Source organism: Pristiophorus japonicus, chromosome 1 (assembly GCF_044704955.1).
Source record: "Pristiophorus japonicus isolate sPriJap1 chromosome 1, sPriJap1.hap1, whole genome shotgun sequence".
Lineage (NCBI taxonomy): Eukaryota > Metazoa > Chordata > Chondrichthyes > Pristiophoridae > Pristiophorus > Pristiophorus japonicus.
This window is the reverse complement of record NC_091977.1, coordinates 306,880,950-306,903,828: the sequence shown is the minus strand read 5'-3', so window position 1 is coordinate 306,903,828 and position 22,879 is coordinate 306,880,950. Positions and strand designations below refer to the sequence as shown.

At 43.4% G+C, this 22,879-nt stretch overlaps 1 protein-coding gene across 1 annotated transcript in view; it reads right to left on the bottom strand.

Moving 5' to 3' along the window:
* The window catches only part of LOC139263576 (transient receptor potential channel pyrexia-like), a 96,023-nt gene that overhangs the window by 33,150 nt on the left and 39,994 nt on the right, over positions 1–22,879 (bottom strand). Inside the window, exons 5-10 of the mRNA XM_070879746.1 lie at positions 19,099–19,277; positions 13,466–13,552; positions 11,864–12,029; positions 11,078–11,227; positions 4,653–4,762; positions 2,082–2,172 (exon numbers count right to left, since the gene is read on the bottom strand). Of these exons, the coding sequence (XP_070735847.1) occupies positions 2,082–2,172; positions 4,653–4,762; positions 11,078–11,227; positions 11,864–12,029; positions 13,466–13,552; positions 19,099–19,277 (783 nt within the window). The remainder of the gene's footprint in view (positions 1–2,081; positions 2,173–4,652; positions 4,763–11,077; positions 11,228–11,863; positions 12,030–13,465; positions 13,553–19,098; positions 19,278–22,879) is intronic.

Genomic DNA, 22,879 nt, shown 5'->3' with positions numbered 1-22,879 from the left:
CCTCCAGTATGAACCCAAATGGTCATTTTGTTCATGCAGGAGCCTTGCTGGTGAGTGTGAGCAAACTATTCTACATTGGGGCATCACAAGCGAGCCTGGTCTTGCCCACATATTCACACTTCTGACATAGGCCGTTGGACAATCAGCAGCAAGAACCCTGATTGAATTTCTATTCTCAGACTCAGGGCTGTGCAGGGCAATTGTCGTGTCCCTAACTCGTATAGACTGAGGATAGAAGCTGGAACCTTCCTTGTCGGCATGGCCCAGTTTAGCACTGGACAAACTCTCTCATCCATTGGAAGAACCAGCATTATCATCAATCCTTTTGGTGTTTTTCCAAGCATTGAAGATTCCCACTCACAACTGGACTATTGGAGAGGCATTTCCTTGAAAGGAGGGATGGAGGGTTTGAAAAGATAAACTGGAATGCAGGTCATTCTCATCAATGTGCCTCCTATTGGTTGTCTCAGAAGTGGCATGGCAGGGCCTGGGAGCAGGTTGCACCCTGGACTTCACAAATGGGGAATTGTGTGTGAGTGCTGTCGAAAGAAAATAAAATGAAGAGGTCCTTTTTAGAAAAGCCAATGGGACTAAGAGTTTGGGGAAAGGTCTAGCCAACCAGGGTACATTAATCGCCTCCTTTTAACAGGTGAGACCATTCAAATAACAGGGACTTCTCAAACAAAACATATCTTAAAAAGAAAAATTAACTGAAATTGCCAAATTAAATGAAAGTAGGAAAATCAAAACAAAAAATTCTGTGCAGTGCCCACTGGTCACAGAAGGTAAGATAACAAACAGGATTTAATTTGCAGCAGGCCAGTATAAATGCAGGAGTCACTCAAACTTAGCGTCAATGAGAGACAATCAAGAGATGACACCATTACATTTTCTGGGTTGGGTAGGCCCACCAAAATTAATATTTAAACAAAACATAAATGAGTGTAGCAAAATTAAATGAAAATTGTGAAATCAGGAGGGTCAAAATAAAAATGTCTCGCAGGACCCACATGTCCTGGAAGGCAACACAATGGAAGGTCCTACTTTGAAGCAGACTGGTCAAATGCAGAGCCAGGCAAGTCTTGCTCGCTCGCTTCACCAAGTACTTGTCACAATCAAGTACCACTCCTTAAAGCAGTCACACCACTAAAATGTTTTCCAGGTTGGATTGGCCCTACCCAAACTGATTTTTAAATAAATTTGGCTAAAACAACAAACTAAATTCTGATAGTGAAGGTGAAGGGAAATCAAAACAAAGATTCTACGTGGAACCCACCAGTCACAAAGAGCAACACAAAGGGCCATTTGCAAAGGTGGAAAAGAGGATTTGGAGCTGCTGAATGTTCATTGAAAGTCGCCAGCTAATGTGCAGCTCTGATCAGCAAAGCTATCCAAGCACTGGAATGCCAACACAAATTATTCAAGATCTCTAAAGAAGCCACTTTGGAAATTTGCGTGTAATTATCTTGGAAAATGTTATTGAGAAGATTCAAAGAAGAGCAACAAAGATGCTTCTGGGCAAACAGCATAGCACAGGGACTGTGCTGTCCACTAACAAGTTGTGAATGACCTGCTTCACATGTGTTTTGAATAAACAGTTGAAGTGGTACTACAGTTATATCACTCATTTCATCCATAATTGTACAAAGAGGTTTTTGGTAAGTATGCAGGTGGAGCATGCATCAGTGGCATGCCATGTGATATAAGAGAGCCCTGTTATATCTTAGATTGGGCATGAGTCTAACTTGTTCAGCAATCAGATGTCCCTTGATAATTGTGGAAGTCTTAGATTAAAATACTTGCACATGGGTCCTGAGTATTCAGCTGAGGCTCAATGAGTCAAGCTGTAAAACAACATGCCCCCGAGTCAGGGGGCACTAGTATAATTTGCCTCTCGGCACCCTAAAAAACCCCACAAAAAACACCAAAAAAACCAAAAAAAGGGCACCTGAAAAGTTTTTGGAGTGTCCCCCCACCCCCCACCCTTTAATGAGGGGGCACTTGGATTAACTGTTTATTTATTTGCAACAAAAGAGTTGTAAAACAGCATGCTAATTTAATTGATGAATGAGTCAGCTCACCTGAAGGTTGGGGTATCAGAATGTTCAGCATGAAGTACTGTTTTCGGTTAGGTCTGTCCTTAATGAGAAACTGATCCAAAGCTATTTCTGCCTATGAGATTTAGGGAAAAAGATGATTTATACATCATTGCTGTGCTTCCTACATTACAACAGTGGCTACACTTCAAAACTACTTCATTGGTCGTAAAGCACTTTGGAACGTCCCGAGGTCGTGGAAGACGCTATATAAATGCATGGCTTTCTTTCTTTCGACATTCTGAGATTATATACAAATCCTTCCAACTTTCTCTCCTCTTCCCTACCTTTCATGAAAGTGGCTTCTCACGCAAGAGTACAATTCCCTCTGGTACCTAACCCAAGGAGCCATTCGCCTTGTGTACTCCTAGACTGTGGGCATTAGTTAGTACACCCAACAGCAAGGGTCGCTGGACAAGAAGTAGGAGCAGCAACCCTGGCTCATTTACCCCTCCTCCACCGCAGGTACACGAACACCAAGTGTAGCACTTTATTGTCACCCTAAGTAGCTCTGCACAGAGCAGGGGCAAAACTTGAGATCTCCGGACCTGGGAGGTCAGTGCACACCATATAGTGGAATCCTACAACAAAAACTTGTATTTATATAACACAGTAAAGCATTCCAAGGCACTTCACATGAATGTTAGAAGACAAAAATTTGACTGAGCCACATGAGGAGAAATTAGGGCAGATGGTCAAAGAGGTAGGTTTTAAGGAGCATCTTAGAGGAGGAAAGGGAGGTTGAGAGGCGGAGAGTTTTAGGGGGGTATTAGGTCCTGGGCAACAGAAGGCACGGCCATTGATGACTGAGCAATTATAATCAGGGATGCCCAAGAGGGCAGAATTTGAGGAGCGCATTTATCTCGGGGCGGGGGCGGGGGGGCGGGGGGAGTGTTGTGGGGCTGGAGGAGATTACAGAGATAGGGAAGGGCGAAGCCATGGAGGGATTTAAAAACAAGGATGAGAATTAAAAAAGCGAGGGAAGCAATGTCGGTCAACGAGCATAGGGGTGATGAGTAAATGGGACTTGGTGCATGTTAAGAAACAAGTTTTGGATGACCTCAAGTTTACGTAGGGTAGAATGTGGGAGGCCAGGCAAGAGTGCATTGGAATAGTCAAGTCTAGAGGTAACAAAGGCATGGATGAGGGTTTCAGTAGCAGACGAGCTGAGGTGGGGCGGAGGCGGGCAAAGTTGCGGAGGTGGAAATAGGCCGTCTTAGTTATGGTGCTGATAGTTGGTTGGAAGCTTATTTCGGGTATGACACCAAAGTTGCGAACAGTGTGGTTCAGCCTCAGACAAATGTTAGGGAGAGGGGTGGAGTCAGTGGCTAGGGAACAGAGTTCATAATGGGGATCAAAGACAATGAGTTCAGACTTCCCAATATTTAATTGGAGAAAATTTCTGCTCATTCAGTGCTGGATGTTGGGCAAGCAGTCTGACGATTTAGAGACTGTGGAGGAGTCGAGAGAAGTGGTGAACAATAACAACTTGCACCTATATAATACTCCTCATGTAAAAGAAGAAAAAGGCGGCGATCGGGGAGAAATATGTGGGATATCTAGTCGGGGGAGAACAAAGGCAAACTCAAATTTTTAGGAGACATTTGAAGGCAGGCAGGCAGGCGGTGGTAGGATAAATGCTTTTGGGAGAGAATTCCACAGGGGAATGGTGTAGACTGATAAATCAGCCTTGGGAGGTGGAGTGGAAGGAGGTAGATGAACGGTAATCTGGTTCAGAGGAGTGGAAGGTGCAAGGGGAGACATATGGCTGTAGAAGATCACTGAGACAGAATGGAGCAGGATCATGGCATTGGCCCGGAATTTGCAGCGGGAAATAACAGCAAACGAACAGCATTCGCTGTTGTTGCCCCTTTGAAACTGACAGCAATTTCAGGATTTCCACGTTAGGATGGTAGTCAGTCACTTTTCTGACACTGGCTGATCTGTGCCCCCGCCCCTCCCCCAAAGCCGGCAATCAGTGTAATCAGGGAAATCCGTGGTAATATCACTGTTAAATATCCCAGTAAAGGTTAGACTTGTTGGATTAGGTATAATTGGGGTTTTAACAGTGTATTACTGCTAAACAAACGATATGGCCTTGAAAAACGAATTTTAATTTTGTGGAGTATCAAATTTCTCCATTATAGTAAAAATTACAATTTTTAAGAAACTTAAAAAAAAGAGATTTAAAAAAAAATTTGTTCATCTTTATTCAGGTTTACCTTTTCCCCATGTAAGAGCCCCAATCTTTGTTTTGTTCTGTAGAACATTTTTTTAAAGTCAGAATAAATGCAGCTTCTTCACCTCCTGGTTCCCTGTCTGTGAGAATGCTGCATTGTGATTGGCTGCTTAGACAGCTTGTTGCCGTCGCAGCAGCTCGCGCTATGGGATTCCCATTACACTGCACTGATCTCAACTGTACATCGAAAAAGCCAAACTTCTCGCCGACCTCTGTGGGCAGCTTTCTTCGAGGCTAGCAGTCAACGCCTTTTTTTTGCCGCTGACTGCAAATTCCAGACCATTGCGAATATTAAATTACTATTTCTATTTACTCACAAGTTGAGGCATGCTTGCAGCCATCAATGTCAGGCATAATTGTCCTGTATTATCACAAGCTCCTGCATCTGCTTGAAACTGTAGTAACAATCGAGCTGACTCAGTTCGATCTGAGAGGGAACATCATAAACGAGAACGATTTAGTGACCAGAGGAATGTTCGGTAGAAACAGAAACTACTGCCCAATATTTACAATTCAATACATCACAGGCATTAGGATACTTGAGTTAACTATAGAAAGTACGCACAAACTCTCATTCCAATTTTTTTTGAAGAGTTGGCTCCACCAATAATTGTATTACGCTAAACTAGTCCACAAAATTACATACTTATGCAAGTCTTCATGACCTACAAACCTCTGGTGGGGGGGGCAGATGATGCAATTTTTATGTTTCTATATTAAATGTACCAGATATTATAATGCTTTCTGTACATTCACAATGCATACCTCAGGCACTCTGTGTGATTACACTTTCTTGCTGGCATTCCTACCGGCCATTAATGTACATGGTAAGGAGGAGGAACTGAGGGAAATCCTTATTAGCCGGGAAATTGTGTTGGGGAAATTGATGGGATTGAAGGCCGATAAATCCCCAGGGCCTGATGGACTGCATCCCAGAGTACTTAAGGAGGTGGCCTTGGAAATAGTGGATGCGTTGACAGTCATTTTCCAACATTCCATTGACTCTGGATCAGTTCCTATGGAGTGGAGGGTAGCCAATGTAACCCCACTTTTTAAAAAAGGAGGGAGAGAGAAAACAGGGAATTATAGACCGGTCAGCCTGACATCGGTAGTGGGTAAAATGATGGAATCAATTATTAAGGATGTCATAGCAGTGCATTTGGAAAGAGGTGACATGATAGGTCCAAGTCAGCATGGATTTGTGAAAGGGAAATCATGCTTGACAAATCTTCTGGAATTTTTTGAGGATGTTTCCAGTAGAGTGGATAAGGGAGAACCAGTTGATGTGGTATATTTGGACTTTCAGAAGGCGTTCGACAAGGTCCCACACAAGAGATTGATGTGCAAAGTTAGAGCACATGGGATTGGGGGTAGTGTACTGACATGGATTGAGAACTGGTTGTCAGACAGGAAGCAAAGAGTAGGAGTAAATGGGTACTTTTCAGAATGGCAGGCAGTGACTAGTGGGGTACCGCAAGGTTCTGTGCTGGGGCCCCAGCTGTTTACACTGTACATTAATGATTTAGATGAGGGGATTAAATGTAGTATCTCCAAATTTGCGGATGACACTAAGTTGGGTGGCAGTGTGAGCTGCGAGGAGGATGCTGTGAGGCTGCAGAGCGACTTGGATAGGTTAGGTGAGTGGGCAAATGCATGGCAGATGAAGTATAATGTGGATAAATGTGAGGTTATCCACTTTGGTGGTAAAAACAGAGAGACAGACTATTATCTGAATGGTGACAGATTAGAAAAAGGGGAGGTGCAAAGAGACCTGGGTGTCATGGTACATCAGTCATTGAAGGTTGGCATGCAGGTGCAGCAGGCGGTTAAGAAAGCAAATGGCATGTTGGCCTTCATAGCAAGGGGATTTGAGTACAGGGGCAGGGAGGTGTTGCTACAGTTGTACAGGGCATTGGTGAGGCCACACCTGGAGTATTGTGTACAGTTTTGGTCTCCTAACCTGAGGAAGGACATTCTTGCTATTGAGGGAGTGCAGCGAAGGTTCACCAGACTGATTCCCGGGATGGCGGGACTGACCTATCAAGAAAGACTGGATCAACTGGGCTTGTATTCACTGGAGTTCAGAAGAATGAGAGGGGACCTCATAGAAACATATAAAATTCTGACGGGGTTAGACAGGTTAGATGCAGGAAGAATGTTCCCAATGTTGGGGAAGTCCAGAACCAGGGGTCACAGTCTAAGGATAAGGGGTAAGCCATTTAGGACCGAGATGCGGAGGAACTTCTTCACCCAGAGAGTGGTGAACCTGTGGAATTCTCTACCACAGAAAGTTGTTGAGGCCAATTCACTAAATATATTCAAAAAGGAGTTAGATGAGATCCTTACTGCTAGGGGGATCAAGGGGTATGGCGAGAAAGCAGGAATGGGGTACTGAAGTTGAATGTTCAGCCATGAACTCATTGAATGGCGGTGCAGGCTAGAAGGGCCGAATGGCCTACTCCTGCACCTATTTTCTATGTTTCTATGTTTCTATGGATGAGGCTGCAAATAACAGGAGGCATATGGACCAAATACAGATGGATTTGGATAGATTGGGGTAATTGGGCTGAAGAGTGCCAAATGTAATTTACTGCAAACAAGCCCACGATGGTGAGACGGGGAAGAGGAATAACTCGTGGGAATGTAAAATTAATGATAGTAGACTACATAATGCAACATAGGAGAGGGCGGGCATTTATTGAAAACATCAGTATAGTGTGTGACAGCAATAAAAGAGGCAAACAAGACCTTAGGGTGTAGAGTCAAAGAGATAGAGCATAGAGATAATTTGTCCCCATCTGGAGTACTGTGCATAATTCTGCTCACCCCAACTTTGGAAAAGGTACATACGATAACAACTAAACTGATCACAGCAATTCGACAGTTGAGCTACAAGAAAAGAGCTAGTAGCTGGGAATGTTTAGACCAGAGGAAAAGAAGGCTTATGGGAAACCTTACTGAAGTTTTCAACCTCCTAAAGCACAAACAATCCCTAATAAGTTATTTTACAGAACCACAAACTCCAATCAGGGACATTGGGGCTGAAACTGGTGAAGGGCAAGGACGGCCCAAGTGCTGCCCAAAGGACCGCCGATACTTTGGGCAGGGTTTTCGGCAATAAAGTCCTTGAAAGGGCGGCCGGTGGCAAAAGAGGGACTTACGCCGTCAATCTGGCGGCAGTGGGCGGGAGCTCTCATTCTCAGCAGCAAAGGCGCTTGCCTTTGTATTAGGATGGAGTCGGGCCACGGAGGGTTGAAGAGCTGCAAATAAAAATAAAAACAAACATCGGAAGACCTTCAGAGTACCCCATCAAGGTAAGTCGCTGCAAAGAAAATTTTTAAAAATTGTTTACTAACCTTTTTTTCCAGCTCTTCATACTCACCGTCGGGGACAGACCAGCCTCCAGCCAGCAGTCCACCGCCGTTCTGGCACCGACTCCCGCCCGCACCAATCTGGCATCTCGGCGGGCGGGAGTCCACTTACGCCACTCGGCCGCCCGCTGAAGCACACCATCCCTAGCCCTGGCCGAATGGGCTTCCTCATCGGCGGCCCGCTGCATTCCCTAAGGTAGGACTTTTATTTTTTATTTGTTATTTACTGATTGATTTTGGTGCTTTAGGTGCAGAGTTCCTTCTATTTTTTTATTTGTTATTTATTGATTGCTTATTACTTTGGTCTTGGTGCTTTAGGTGCAGGGTTCCTTCTATTTTACTTGTTAATTAATTGCTTATTACTTTTTGTGCTTTGTTTGATGCTTGGTGGTGCTTTAAATGTAGTTACTTGCTCCGATTCCTTAACTCTAGGTAAGGTTTTTCTGTGCGGACAGAAGTGGCAACATACGCTGGCCTAAGTTAGTTTGGAGCAACTATTTGCTGGCCAAATGCCTAAAACAGGGGTAAATGGCTGGAAACGCCCCCTTTTGAAAAAAAAAACTGAACTTAAAAAAAAACTTAACTAACTCACTTACACTGGCACAAATTAAATGGCCAGAATTGCAACTAAAATGATAGTCCAGAAAAATCAAGTTGCTCCAAAAAAAAAGGAGCAACTTCTGGGGAAACTTGGGTCCATTGTCCCCATTACTGATGCTAGCTTTTTATTCCAGATTTATTTAATTAACTGAATTTAAATTCCCCAGCTGCCGTGGTGGGATTTGAACTCAAGTCTCCGGATCATTATACTGCGGGATTACTAGTCCAGTAACATAACCACTATGCTATCGTTCCCAAATAGACACAGGTAATGGATAGTGCCAGTGAATTCTAGAGGGAGCTTGATAGATTCTGCTGAAATAAACGACCAAAGGGTATAAAAAGATACAGTATATAGTGCATCTTGAAATTTGAGACCGACCCCCCCGCCAATGATCTTTTCTGGTCCTGTGCCTTCGTCTATCAGGAGTTGGGCCATTATTAGCGGTTGTCCATTTTTACAAATTCCACAAGGGTTCTTCTGACCCTCCCCTATTGCTTAACACCACAGCAAGGAAGCGGCAAGTTGGTTGGCAAGGGAATGAGCCGCTTTTACTCCCAACCTGCTGCTAGAGTTTCCACCTTTTCTGGTGTTGGAAAAGATGGACGTTATTCTGAGCGGCACTGTACACAAATTGAACAACAAGCTGGCCTGAGTAGGGAAAATGAGCCTTTTTCTGCCCTTATCTACTTATGGTCGTATCTCTGCTGCTCTGAAAAGCTGTGCTCGCTGCATCTCTGCAACTGAGATTACTGCCTGGTGGTCTGGTAGCCTGTCCTCAGTGGGACAGGTTTCCAGTTGTATACAGCAAATATAACTGTACAGTTCGACAACACAGCAAACTTGGCAGCTATGAAAAGATATCTTGGGAGGATTTTGTGTGAAGTGGCATTAGAAAAAATGACATATTTTCAAAAATAATTTTGATGGAAAAATATATCCTTTTGAGTAGGAGAATCATAGCAGAATGGCTGAATAAGATAGTCAAAAGTAACTGAAAGCCAAGCATAAATATTGAAAAGGTAAAAATGGTAATGAAGACTGAGAGTCACAAAGAAATCAGAGGAGGATAATGGAAATAAGTATTAGGGGACTTATTTGCTGCTGTTTGCTAAGACAGAGTAGACAGATCCTAATAACTTGGTAGAAAGTGCTGAGGCAACATTTCTTTAATGCTGGTCTGAATATTCCTACCCCTCCAAAATGAATTAACAAACATGAGCAAAAGGTTCAGAAAAAATACAGTTTCTATTTTGCTGCTTAAGGCCTCGCGTTCCACAGCTGCTCAAATCGAAAAAATTGAATGTTGTACCCTAGGTCGCACCCAACGTTGGGGAGTTTAAAGAACATGGAGATTTTGAAGCACCACCTCAGCAGTGCTGTTAGTGAGTAGCACAAGTCCATGCTGTGCGAGGACGGTGGGGCAGTCTCAGGCAGATCCCCCAGCAGCTGGCTATGCATAGCCCCTGCAAGGTGTGAAGACCCAGATACTCAGATCAAATGAAAATGATAAGAAAAATCATGTTTGACAAATTTGCTGGAGCTCTTTGAGGATGTAACAAGCAGGGTAGATAAGGGGGAAGCAGTGGATGTGGTGTATTTGGATTTCCAGAAGGCATTCGATAAGATGCCACAGAAAAGATCACTGCACAAGATAAAAGTTCACGGGGTTGGGGGTAATATATTAACATGGATTGAGGATTGGCTAACAATCAGAAAATAGAGAGTTGGGATAAACGGGTCATTTTCCGGTTGGCAAACAGTAACTAGTGGGGTGCCACAGGGATCGGTGCTGGGGCCTCAACTATTTACAATCTATATTAATGACTTGGATGAAGGGACAGAGTGTAATGTAGCCAAGTTTGCTGATGATACAAAGATGGATGGGAAAGCAAATTGTGAGGAGGACACAAAAGAAATCTGTAAAGGTATATAGATAGGCTAAGTGACTGGGAAAAAATTTGGCAGATGGAGTATAATGTGGGAAAATGTGAAGTTATCCACTTTGGCAGAAAAAAATAGAAAAGCAAATTATAATTTAAATGGAGAAAAATAGCAAAGTGCTTCAGTGCAGAGGGACCTGCGTGTCCTTGTGCATGAAATACAAAAAGTTAGTATGCAGGTACAGCAAGTAATCAGGAAGGCAAATGGAATGTTGGCCTTTATTGCAAGAGGGATAGAGTATAAAAGCAGAGAAGTCCTGCTACAACTGTACAGGGTATTAGTGAGGCCACACCAGGAGTACTGCGTGCATTTTTGTTCTCCGTATTTAAGGAAAGATATACTTGCATTGGAGACAGTTCAGAGAAGGTTCACTAGGTTGATTCCAGAGATGAGGGGGTTGACTTATGAGGAAAGTTTGAGTAGGTTGAGCCTCTACTCATTAGAAACATAGAAATTAGGTGCAGGAGCAGGCCATTCGGCCCTTTGAGCCTGCACCACCATTCAATAAAATCATGGCTGATCATTCCCTCAGTACCCCTTTCCTCTTTCTCAGATGTTTGAGCAATAAGGGACTAAAGGGTTATGGGGAGCAGGCGGGGAAGTGGAGCTGAGTCCATGATCAGCTCAGCCATGATCTTTATTAAATGGTGGAGCAGGCTCGAGGGGTCAAATGGCCTACTCCTGCAACTATTGTGTTCTTGTGAAAATAAATATTTTGCGTGGCAGTGTACTTATGGCTAACATAACGGTACATCCAGTGCTGTCGGGCATAGAATAGATCACACCTTAAGGTGCCAATTTAATAAAAATAAATGGTGAATCTTACCAAGCTCTGTTGCCAGTTGCAGAGGGGTTCGCTGTTTGTAGTCTCGAGCTTTCATGTCAGCGTCGTGTTTCAACAGACAGTGCAGGGAATTAGCAGCATCATACTTAGCCGCATAGTGTACTGGCGTCTGCTGCATTCCAGTCGTCTTCGCTTCAATATCCGCTAAAAAAGGATGATGACAGTTATACGTATTCCTGTGATATTCAGGTTACTGTAGTGTGGCTATGTTTTGTTGTTATTGTGCGCATCACATTATCTTAGCACAATATTTTGTTCCTCACAGCAGAAAAGCCAGTATATTGGTGCACCAGCATAAACATCACCGATTCTTTTTCTGCTGAGCAACTGGCAACAAATCAAGATCATACTATTGTATGGACACAGAATATCTACACACAGCACGACTGATTCTTTGCAGGATATAGTTGTGTGAGGCTCATCAGGTTCCAATAATGATGGCTACTAAGCTGGCCCGCAATCTCTGCTTCCTCCAATCTGGTTGTCCGTACTCAATGCAATGGACAGCAGGACCCATAGGGCACAGGCCAACCAAAGTTTTCTCAGCCAACATCCAGAGATGGCAGATACGGGGGAGGACTTCACAATGCATAAACAGCTGCAGTACTGAAACCCAAGGACACCGTGAAATAAATAATGAAACAGCTGGGTCAACATGCCCCAACAGGTATACCTTTTTATGAGGGTCTGAATGACAGGTTAAAGAACACAGCTTTCCTCCCTTGAAAATCTTGCACAGCACTGCTATCATATTATAGCTATCCCTGCAAACATTTATCTTACCATCACAGTCCAGAAGAAAGTCAACCATTTCAGGGTAATCTTTTGCTGCAGCCACGTGCAGTGGGGTTATACCATAGTTATCGGGCTTATTAACATCAGCGTGCCTCTCCATCAAAAACCTGGCAACATCAGGATGCCATGTTCGGGCAGCCTATTGACAGAGATACGAAATGTAATTAGACTGTTAAGGAAGTGCCATTTTAAAACCACGTAATGAGCAGATTCTCATGGCAGACTAAAATAAGGTTATAAAGCTGATGGTTCATGAATATGTATTTTCTTGTTACTGTGAAGGTTTTAGTTTGACTCTTCTCCAGGTCAGATTTATCTGAAATTTTAACAGGATGTGAAAGAATAATCCAACATACCTCGAAGTTCCTTGAATGCATGCTACTGAGTGTTATAAGTGCCAGTTAGTGACGAACACACATGTGGTGTCAAGGTTACAGTGTATAGTATGAGGCAGTCCCTCGTATCGAGGATGACTTGCTTCCACACCAAAAAGGGATGAGTTCACAGGTGTTTCAATGAGGGACCTGACATTCCAGGTCCTGAACTACATATTGAAGGGTGGAAGATGCCTGTGTGTAGATTCTTTTAATGTGGGCTGGCCGTTGCACACCAGCCACCACACGGGCTTGACAGAGCTAGGTCTTGATCCAGTGGCAAGGGTTAACCAAAACGACTGGAGACCAAGCTCTCCTGCACAGACCTCGTGCGCACGCATACTCCTACTGTCCATAGATTGCAGTGTGGGCTGGCCCATGCTGCCCCTGGGCCCTTGCCTCTTCTGGGCTCCGAATCCTCGCCTCTCCTAGGCCCCGAACCCTCGCCTCTCCTGGGCCCCGATCACGACGCTCGTGGGCCCCGATCTCTCACCGCTCCTCTGTCCTGATCAAAACTGGAGCAGTCAGTAACAGGACATCAATTAGTCTCCCCTTATCTTGGAGACATCAAATATCGACACACTGTTACTTAAAATATCAAAATATTAAACTCCAGCCTAGTTAAGGAGTGAAGTCAAGGCTGACCAAGTAGACTTCACTAAAGTATACAAAGATGTACATATTTAAGAATGTTCCATTTATTATGCTTTTATGACTTACTGCACAAGAGGTATGTGTAATGTGCTAATATGACTGATAAAGAAGGGGAAATTATTTTTATATATACATTATATATATATTTAATAGTGAAGAACAGATTTTCCAGAATATCTGCAGATATCTGTAGAAGGGCAATATCCACAATTATTGTTAATGACAGTTTAATGATGATAGGCAGGGTTTGAACTTCAACTTGTTGAATCGCTCTGTATTAACCAATTCACAGATCTCCTTTTGCCCCCTTGGGACCGTTCATTACATTAAAAGCACTGTGTAAACGCAAATTGTGGTTTGAAGATGAACATCAATTTGCAAAAGACAATAGTTCTCGTGAGACAGCATTTATAACTATTAAAATCATTATGCAGCACTTAGAGCCATAATTAAAAAAGCTACACTAAGCATTTTTATTAAATATAATATATGATTTGTGATGAAAATACTTTCTCTAAAATGAAACACGTCATCAAGTCCACATTACCCCATGCAAAACGCCCTGTCCATATCTGTCAGTAGCATTGATATCTGCTCCATTTTCAAGCATTGTATTCAAGAGCTCCAAATCAATCTAAAAGCAAAAGGTTACAGATGTTTATTGGCTGTTAACATTGATATTACTAATAGTTAAACAGAGGCTGAGGGAGCAGATCTTAATCACTTACCAAAAACAAACATAACACGCAGAGTGGTGATTAGGTTGGGTGGACTTTAGGCAACTTATTTTCTCCTCGTGTCAATTTTGAATACAGGTTGAACCTCCATTATCCGGCATCCTCGGAACCTGGCCTGTGCCAGATGAAGGATTTTGCCGGAGGTCATTGGCCCGGCGGGGGGGGGGGGGGGGAGGGGAGGAAGTTGGTGGCCCAAGCGGGCCCCGAAGAGTTGGCGCGGCCCGAGCAGGCCCGATGACACGGTACCGGCCTGACCCCTCAGAGGGACACTGAGCAGAGGAGCGGCCGGCCCGAGGACTGGTGCTGCAGGAGTTGCAGCAGTGCGATGAGGAGGAGGCAGCCAATAACCCCGACATCGAGGAGAAAGATTATATTGGGGAGTACCCTGTACGAATTTTTTTTTAATGTACGTTCTGAGACCAGGGAAGGAAGGATTACGATCAGCCGTGTTCTGTGCATGCGCCACCCGGTGGCCAGGAATGGTGCCGGTCGAGGAGTGGTACCGGATAAGGGAGTCCCGAATAAGAGAGGTTCAACCTGTATTATCTTTTCTCCCCCTCATTATAAATACTAATATTTGCATTTATATAGCACTCATCGTGTTGAATTGTATCAAAGCGCTTCACACAGCTTGAAATGCAATGACAGTTACTATGGCAGCCATTCTGCACCTGCACATCCCATAAACAGCAGGTAGAGGAATGACTAATATTCCCTCCAACCAGCAATACGTCAACATAGTACAGTGTGATTATTTTGATCATTAAGCAGATTATGAATATTTTTCCTCATTTTTTAAAAACTGCTATTATCCACCCCATTCTCCGCCCAACAAACATTCACCTTGTTCACTTCCATTTCAAAAGTTGCTCAGATAGCAATCACGAGGTGCTCGCAGGGATACCGTTTTACACAACAGCTCTTTGCTGCATATCCAATTTGATTGAAATATCCTGATTTATAATTATCAGCAATATTATTTTACTGGTCACATGGTTTCTAAGGTGGCAATTGCTTCCCTTCCAAATAAGATTTTTTTGACACCGATAATTACAGACATATTCTTCCCAGTAACATTAATGCTGCAGTATTGACGTTAGATTAAAAATAAAACGTGCTGCAATTCACACACACACACACATATATTTATCTACCTATCCATATTCTGTACATATGATTGGAAACTGGGCTTGTCGTTCATTGAATGATGCGAATAGAGATAAAACCATAGTTGAAAACAAACACATTATCTCAGTTCTTGTAATGGAATAATTTAGATTTTTCTTTTTCTCTTGAATCAGGAGCCAGAACCTTGGAGCATACTGGGTAGTGCTTTACCCACTAAGCCACCACGGGAACAAGACTTGGATTATTTCTAGAATCAGTGATGGTGGAATAACTCCTCTGTGAGAATGCCGACATTGCTGTAAAGCCAACAATAAATGCACAAATCCACTCAGACTCCGAACATTGAATTATTCTGGATCGGAATTGCTGTGCAGAATAAAAAACATAGAAACTAATATATGGGGACGGTGCAAATAGATGTTAACAAATATGATGTGATTGGGATTACGGAGACGTGGCTCCAGGATGATCAAGGCTGGGAACTCAACATCCAGGGGTATTCAACATTCAGGAAAGATAGAATAAAAGGAAAAGGAGGTGGGGTAGCATTGCTGGTTAAGGAGGAAATTAAGGCAATAGTTCAGAAGGACATTAGCTTGGATGATGTGGAATCTATATGGGTAGAGCTGCAGAACACCAAAGGGCAAAAAACGTTAGTGGGAGTTGTGTACAGACCTCCAAACAGTAGTAGTGATGTTGGGGAGGGCATCAAACATGAAATTAGGGGTGCGTGCAATAAAGGTGCAGCAGTTATAATGGGTGACTTTAATATGCACATAGATTGGGCTAACCAAACTGGAAGCAATACGGTGGAGGAGGATTTCCTGGAGTGCATAAGAGATGGTTTTTTAGACCAATATGTCGAGGAACCAACGAGGGGGGAGGCCATCTTAGACTGGGTGTTGTGTAATGAGAGAGGATTAATTAGCAATCTCGTTGTGCGAGGCCCCTTGGGGAAGAGTGACCATAATATGGTGGAATTCTGCATTAGAATGGAGAATGAAACAGTTAATTCAGAGACCATGGTCCAGAACTTAAAGAAGGGTAACTTTGAAGGTATGAGGCGTGAATTGGCTAGGATAAATTGGCGAATGATACTGAAGGGGTTGACTGTGGATGGGCAATGGCAGACATTTAGAGACCGCATAGATGAACTACAACAATTGTACATTCCTGTCTGGCGTAAAAATAAAAAAGGGAAGGTGGCTCAACCGTGGCTATCAAGGGAAATCAGGGATAGTATTAAAGCCAAGGAAGTGGCATACAAATTGGCCATAAATAGCAGCGAACCCGGAGACTGGGAGAAATTTAGAACGCAGCAGAGGAGGACAAAGGGTTTGATTAGGGCAGGGAAAATGGAGTACGAGAAGAAGCTTGCAGGGAACATTAAGACGGATTGCAAAAGTTTCTATAGATATGTAAAGAGAAAAAGGTTAGTAAAGACAAACGTAGGTCCCCTGTAGTCAGAATTAAGGGAAGTCATAACGGGGAACAAAGAAATGGCGGACCAATTGAACAAGTACTTTGGTTCGGTATTCACTGAGGAGGACACAAACAACCTTCCGGATATAAAAGGGTTCAGAGGGTCTAGTAAGGAGGAGGAACTGAGGGAAATCCTTATTAGTCGGGAAATTGTGTTGGGGAAATTGATGGGATTGAAGGCCGATAAATCCCCAGGGACTGATGGACTGCATCCCAGAGTACTTAAGGAGGTGGCCTTGGAAATAGTGGATGCATTGACAGTCATTTTCCAACATTCCATTGACTCTGGATCAGTTCCTATGGCGTGGAGGGTAACCAATGTAACCCCACTTTTTAAAAAAGGAGGGAGAGAGAAAACAGGGAATTATAGACCAGTCAGCCTGACATTGGTAGTGGGTAAAATGATGGAATCAATTATTAAGGATGTCATAGCAGTGCATTTGGAAAGAGGTGATATGATAGGTCCAAGTCAGCATGGATTTGTGAAAGGGAAATCATGCTTGACAAATCTTCTGGAATTTTTTGAGGATGTTTCCAGTAGAGTGGACAAGGGAGAACCAGTTGATGTGGTATATTTGGACTTTCAGAAGGCTTTCGACAAGGTCCCACACAAGAGATTAATGTGCAAAGTTAAAGCACATGGGATTGGGGGTAGTGTGCTGACATGGATTGAGAACTGGTTGTCAGACAGGAAGCAAAGAGTAGGAGTAAATGGGGACTTTTCAGAATGGCAGGCAGTGACTATTGGGGTACCGCAAGGTTCTGTGTTGGGGCCCCAGCTGTTTACACTGTACATTAATGATTTAGACGAGGGGATTAAATGTAATATCTCCAAATTTGCGGATGACACTAAGTTGGGTGGCAGTGTGAGCTGCGAGGAGGATGCTATGAGGCTGCAGAGCGACTTGAATAGGTTAGGTGAGTGGGCAAATGCATGGCAGATGAAGTATAATGTGGATAAATGTGAGGTTATCCACTTTGGTGGTAAAAACAGAGAGACAGACTATTATCTGAATGGTGACAGATTAGGAAAAGGGGAGGTGCAAAGAGAACTGGGTGTCATGGTACATCAGTCATTGAAGGTTGGCATGCAGGTACAGCAGGCGGTTAAGAAAGCAAATGGCATGTTGGCCTTCATAGCGAGGGGATTTGAGTACAGGGGCAGGGAGGTGTTGCTACAGTTGTACAGGGCCTTGGTGAGGCCACACCTGGAGTATTGTGTACAGTTTTGGTCTCCTAACCTGAGGAAGGACATTCTTGCTATTGAGGGAGTGCAGCAAAGGTTCACCAGACTGATTCCCGGGATGGCGGGACTGACCTATCAAGAAAGACTGGATCAACTGGGCTTGTATTCACTGGAGTTCAGAAGAATGAGAGGGGACCTCATAGAAACGTTTAAAATTCTGACGGGGTTAGACAGGTTAGATGCAGGAAGAATGTTCCCAATGTTGGGGAAGTCCAGAACCAGGGGACACAGTCTAAGGATAAGGGGTAAGCCATTTAGGACCGAGATGAGGAGGAATTTCTTCACCCAGAGAGTGGTGAACCTGTGGAATTCTCTACCACAGAAAGTTGTTGAGGCAAATTCACTAAATATATTCAAAAAGGAGTTAGATGAAGTCCTTACTACTAGAGGGATCAAGGGGTATGGTGAGAAAGCAGGAATGGGGTACTGAAGTTGCATGTTCAGCCATGAACTCATTGAATGGCGGTGCAGGCTAGAAGGGCCGAATGGCCTACTTCTGCACCTATTTTCTATGTTTCTATGTTTCTATGACATAGAGGGGCCGATAATGTAATGGCTGGAGTGCCTTGGGCACCTGTTGCCTGAAGTATCAGGTCAGAGCCCCCGAGGTTTGCAACACACCCGAGGTGTCAAACACACCTCAATCTGGCTGGCCAGTGTAAAGAAAGCCTATTGAAAAACTGTATGAAAGACTCATTATGGCCCCAAACAAAATTTAGGGGGCAATTTTAACGTAACCCGCTGGGCGTGAAATGGCCAGCTTTGGTCAACTGCCCATTTTACGCCGTGCTCAATCTGACTCTGTTGACTTCACGGCAGCTTAAGTTAAAATTACTCTCTAAATTTGGAGCCCTCCTTCCTCTGGAGTGGGACTTAGAAACATAGAAACATAGAAAATAGGTGCAAGAGTAGGCCATTCGGCCCTTCGAGTCTGCACCACCATTCAATATGATCATGGCTGAGCCCACAACCTTCTGACTCAGCGGCGAGAGTGCTACCCACTGAGCCACGACTGATACTTAAAACAAGTAGTCATATGCTGACTGTTTGCTGCTGGAGGATGATCCAATGTCATTATTTGATTTCTTTTTAGGAGGATGGAGCCCCCGAACAGCACTGGCATCGGTCCTCTGAAAGTCGTCTTCAGGGCCCCAAGACAAGCAAGAGAATCACCCGAGTTGAGAGATCCGTCAGGATTTTTTCCTGAAGTTGCTGTGGGACTGTCCTGCCTGTAGCCAAAGTCGAATGACAACAGCAAACTCACACAGAGGTGTGAATTTTAGAAGGCCAGGATTCATTTTATCAGTTGCTTATGCCTGATAACCAAAGAGTCAGTGGGGGTGTCAAAACCCACAAACAGAACATTCCTTCCTCTTCGGTTTTACTTAAGCACGCCCTGTTTAGTTTATTCGTTACAACTGCAAACATGGCAGGAAAGGTGTCAGCAGTTGGAAGGTAAATTGTTATAGTAATATTTCAACACTTCAATTGCTATGGAAAAAAGGGTGGAAAAAAGATGGATTATATAAAATTTTACAAAATAGTGCATAAAATACTTTCACAAACCAAAGTAACGGAACAAATTACCTTGCTATCATTGCCTCTCTTTGACGTTATGATAAAATACTGAAGGAAAGCTGCGGTGGGGGAAGCACTAGTGCTTTTAGGCTGACTGTCTGCTGCCGGAGGGTGATTCGATGTCACTATCTGTTGGCCAGCATCTGTATTTCTTTTCAAACCAATATATGTGGCAGAGTCCGTGGTCTCTGGAAATCGAATAATGAGATTAACAGATTACAGTTTCTCACAGATTGTCACGATTGTGAAGTGGTAAGATGACTTTGGTGAAACGAATCTACAAAACATCAGAAAAAATGAACTTTTAAGAGCAATTTTAGTGATGTGGAAAGAATATATTTCATATTGAAAAAAAGAGGAACATTAAGGATACAGGAAGCAAAAAAAAAATCGAGAATGGGGTCTAGAAATTAGCCAGCATAACGCACGTTTTAACGTGATTTTTTTTCGCATTAAAACTGCTTTTTTGTTCTTAAAAATAAAGTGCACAAAATTCCCCAAAGTTTAAGAATTACTTTTTCAAAATATCGGCATTTTCCGGATCGCCATACCTTAAAAATCGCACCGCCTAAATTTGTCGACTCAGCGAACCCGTAATCGGGTCAAAAATAACACGTGGAAAAAGCAGATGTTGCAGCGTAAGAAATGTCGGTCAGTAAGACCGACAAAAAAAATAAGTTGAAGTTTAAAAAAAAATGTTTTTCAGCGATTCATTTCTTAAGGCTTTTGTGGCAAACGAGCCAAAGGTGGGCAGCGGAAATGTTACAAGGACACCCTCAAAGCCTCCCTGATAAAGTGTGACATCCCCACTGATACCTGGGAGTCCCAGGCCAAAGACCGCTCCTCGAGTGTCGTCACCGAGATCATGCAGAAATCAAGTGCAGGCAGCGGAAGGAGCAGCAGCAAACCAGGCTCCCTGCCCACCCTTTCCTTCAACCACTGTCCGTCCCACCTGTGACAGAGACTGTGGTTCTTGTATTGGACTGTACAGCCACCTAAGAACTCATGCTAAGAGTGGAAGCAAGTCTTCCTCGATTCATAGGGACTTCCTATGATGATCTTAAGTCTTTTGTGAATGTTCTCATTTTTTATTTTTGCAATTTTTTGGGGTGTTTTCTCCCTTGTATTTTTGACGATAATCAGCATCACTGTAAAGTTAGAGAGGACGGCAGTATTAAACACGATTCCTCCAGCAACGTCGTTTTTTTAACGACAGGGGTATCTTTTGGCCAAACTTACCCCGTTAAAAAATGTTGAAATGTTTCTTCTTATTTCTTCACAAAAATGACTTTATATATCAAATAACGACAGGCTGGGTAATTTCTAGCCCACGTTGGAATCTTACAAAAAAAAGTCAGTTGAGGAAAAGTAAAGTGTCAAGAAGATGGTAGACAGCGGGAATAGGGAACCAGACATTTTTAGTTATGTGGGCTGTGGACACCATGTTAGAGTCCAAATAAGTCTTGTTAATGACAAGGTGGGTCAAAATATTATAAAGGATCTGGAAATGCCAGGTTTGTAAAATGGACTCTTCACGAAGTTTGAGGACAAGTTCCACAACCGGTCATTTTAATGCAGGAGTTTATAAGGAGATGTTCGTAAAGCATATGCAGTCCTCATCTCTTAAAACGGACACCTTTTAAAAGAGGCAGTCGCTTACATTCGCCAAAAAGCGATAACCATTATCCATTTGCATTAACACCAATTTCAAGGTAACCGGTTAATTCAGGCAGAAACAGCTGAGCTTACTCACTAGTTAGCACCTCGTTAAGGTTCACTGAATGAAAGATCAAACACATGTAAGTAAATAAGTAAATAACACCTTGTTAATGTTCTATTACCTGTTGTGTATTTAAACCCTTCTAATCCCGTCTAAGGGTGTGGGTTACAGTTTGGACTGCAGATCAGAGTGGAAACAACTGGACAAAAGGTCACGACACAGAAGGAACATTCTTGTTATATAGTAATAGTGCTACCACTTAACATCAGCCATCACATATAGTGGGCAAATCACGTTTGCACAAATACACGTTATAAGCTGTGGGAACTGTATTGCCAACAAATTACATAGGATATACAGCACAGAAACAGGTAAGCCGGCCCAACCAGTCGATGTTGGCATTTATGCTCCACTCCAGCTTCCTCCTGTCTTTCTTCATCTAAATCCATCAGAATAACTCTTTATTCCTTTCTCCTTCATATGCTTGTCTAGCCTCCCCTTAAATGCATCTATATTATTCGCAGATAGCTGTTAACGGATATGATGTAATTGTCATCATGGAGACATGGCTCCAGGGTGACCAAGGCTGGGAACTCAACATCCAGGGGTATTCAACATTCAGGAAGGATAGACAGAAAGGAAAAGGAGGTGGGGTGGCATTGCTGGTAAAAGAGGAAATTAACACAATAGTAAGGAAGGACATTAGCTTAGATGATGTGGAATCTGTATGGGTGGAGCTACAGAATACCAAAGGGCAGAAAACGCTAGTGGGAGTTGTGTACAGACCACCAAACAGTAGTAATGAGGTTGGGGACGGCATCAAACAAGAAATTAGGGATGCGTGCAATAAAGGTACAGCAGTTATCATGGGCGACTTTAATCTACATATAGATTGAGCGAACCAAACTGTAGTAATGTGGTGGAGGAGAATTTCCTGGAGTGTATTAGGGATGGTTTTCTAGACCAATATGTCGAGGAACCAACTGGAGGTCTGGCCATCCTAGACTGGGTGATGTGTAATGAGAAAGGACTAATTAGCAATCTTGTTGTGCGAGGCCCCTTGGGGAAGAGTGACCATAATATGGTCGAATTCTTTATTAAAGATGGAGAGTGACACAGTTAATTCAGAGACTAGGGTCCTGAACTTAAGGAAAGGTAACTTTACATAGAAACATAGAAAATAGGTGCAGGAGTAGGCCATTCGGCCCTTCTAGCCTGCACCGCCATTCAATGAGTTCATGGCTGAACATGCAACTTCAGTACCCCATTCCTGCTTTCTCACCATACCCCTTGATCCCTCTAGTAGTAAGGACTTCATCTAACTCCTTTTTGAATATATTTAGTGAATTGGCCTCAACAACTTTCTGTGGTAGAGAATTCCACAGGTTCACCACTCTCTGGGTGAAGAAATTCCTCTTCATCTCGGTCCTAAATGGCTTAGCCCTTATCCTTAGACTGTGTCCCCTGGTTCTGGACTTCCCCAACATTGGGAACATTCTTCCTGCATCTAACCTGTCTAACCGCATCAGAATTTTAAACGTTTCTATGAGGTCCCCTCTCATTCTTCTGAACTCCAGTGAATACAAGCCCAGTTGATCCAGTCTTTCTTGATAGGTCAGTCCCGCCATCCCGGGAATCAGTCTGGTGAACCTTTGCTGCACTCCCTCAATAGCAAGAATGTCCTTCCTCAGGTTAGGAGACCAAAACTGTACACAATACTCCAGGTGTGGCCTCACCAAGGCCTTGTACAACTGTAGCAACACCTCCCTGCCCCTGTACTCAAATCCCCTTGCTATGAAGGCCAACATGCCATTTGCTTTCTTAACCGCCTGCTGTACCTGCATGCCAACCTTCAATGACTGATGTACCATGACACCCAGGTGTCGTTGCACCGCCCCTTTTCCTAATCTGTCACCATTCAGATAATAGTCTGTCTCTCTGTTTTTACCACCAAAGTGGATAACCTCACATTTATCCACATTATACTTCATCTGCCATGCATTTGCCCACTCACCTAACCTATCCAAGTCGCTCTGCAGCCTCATAGCATCCTCCTCGCAGCTCACACTG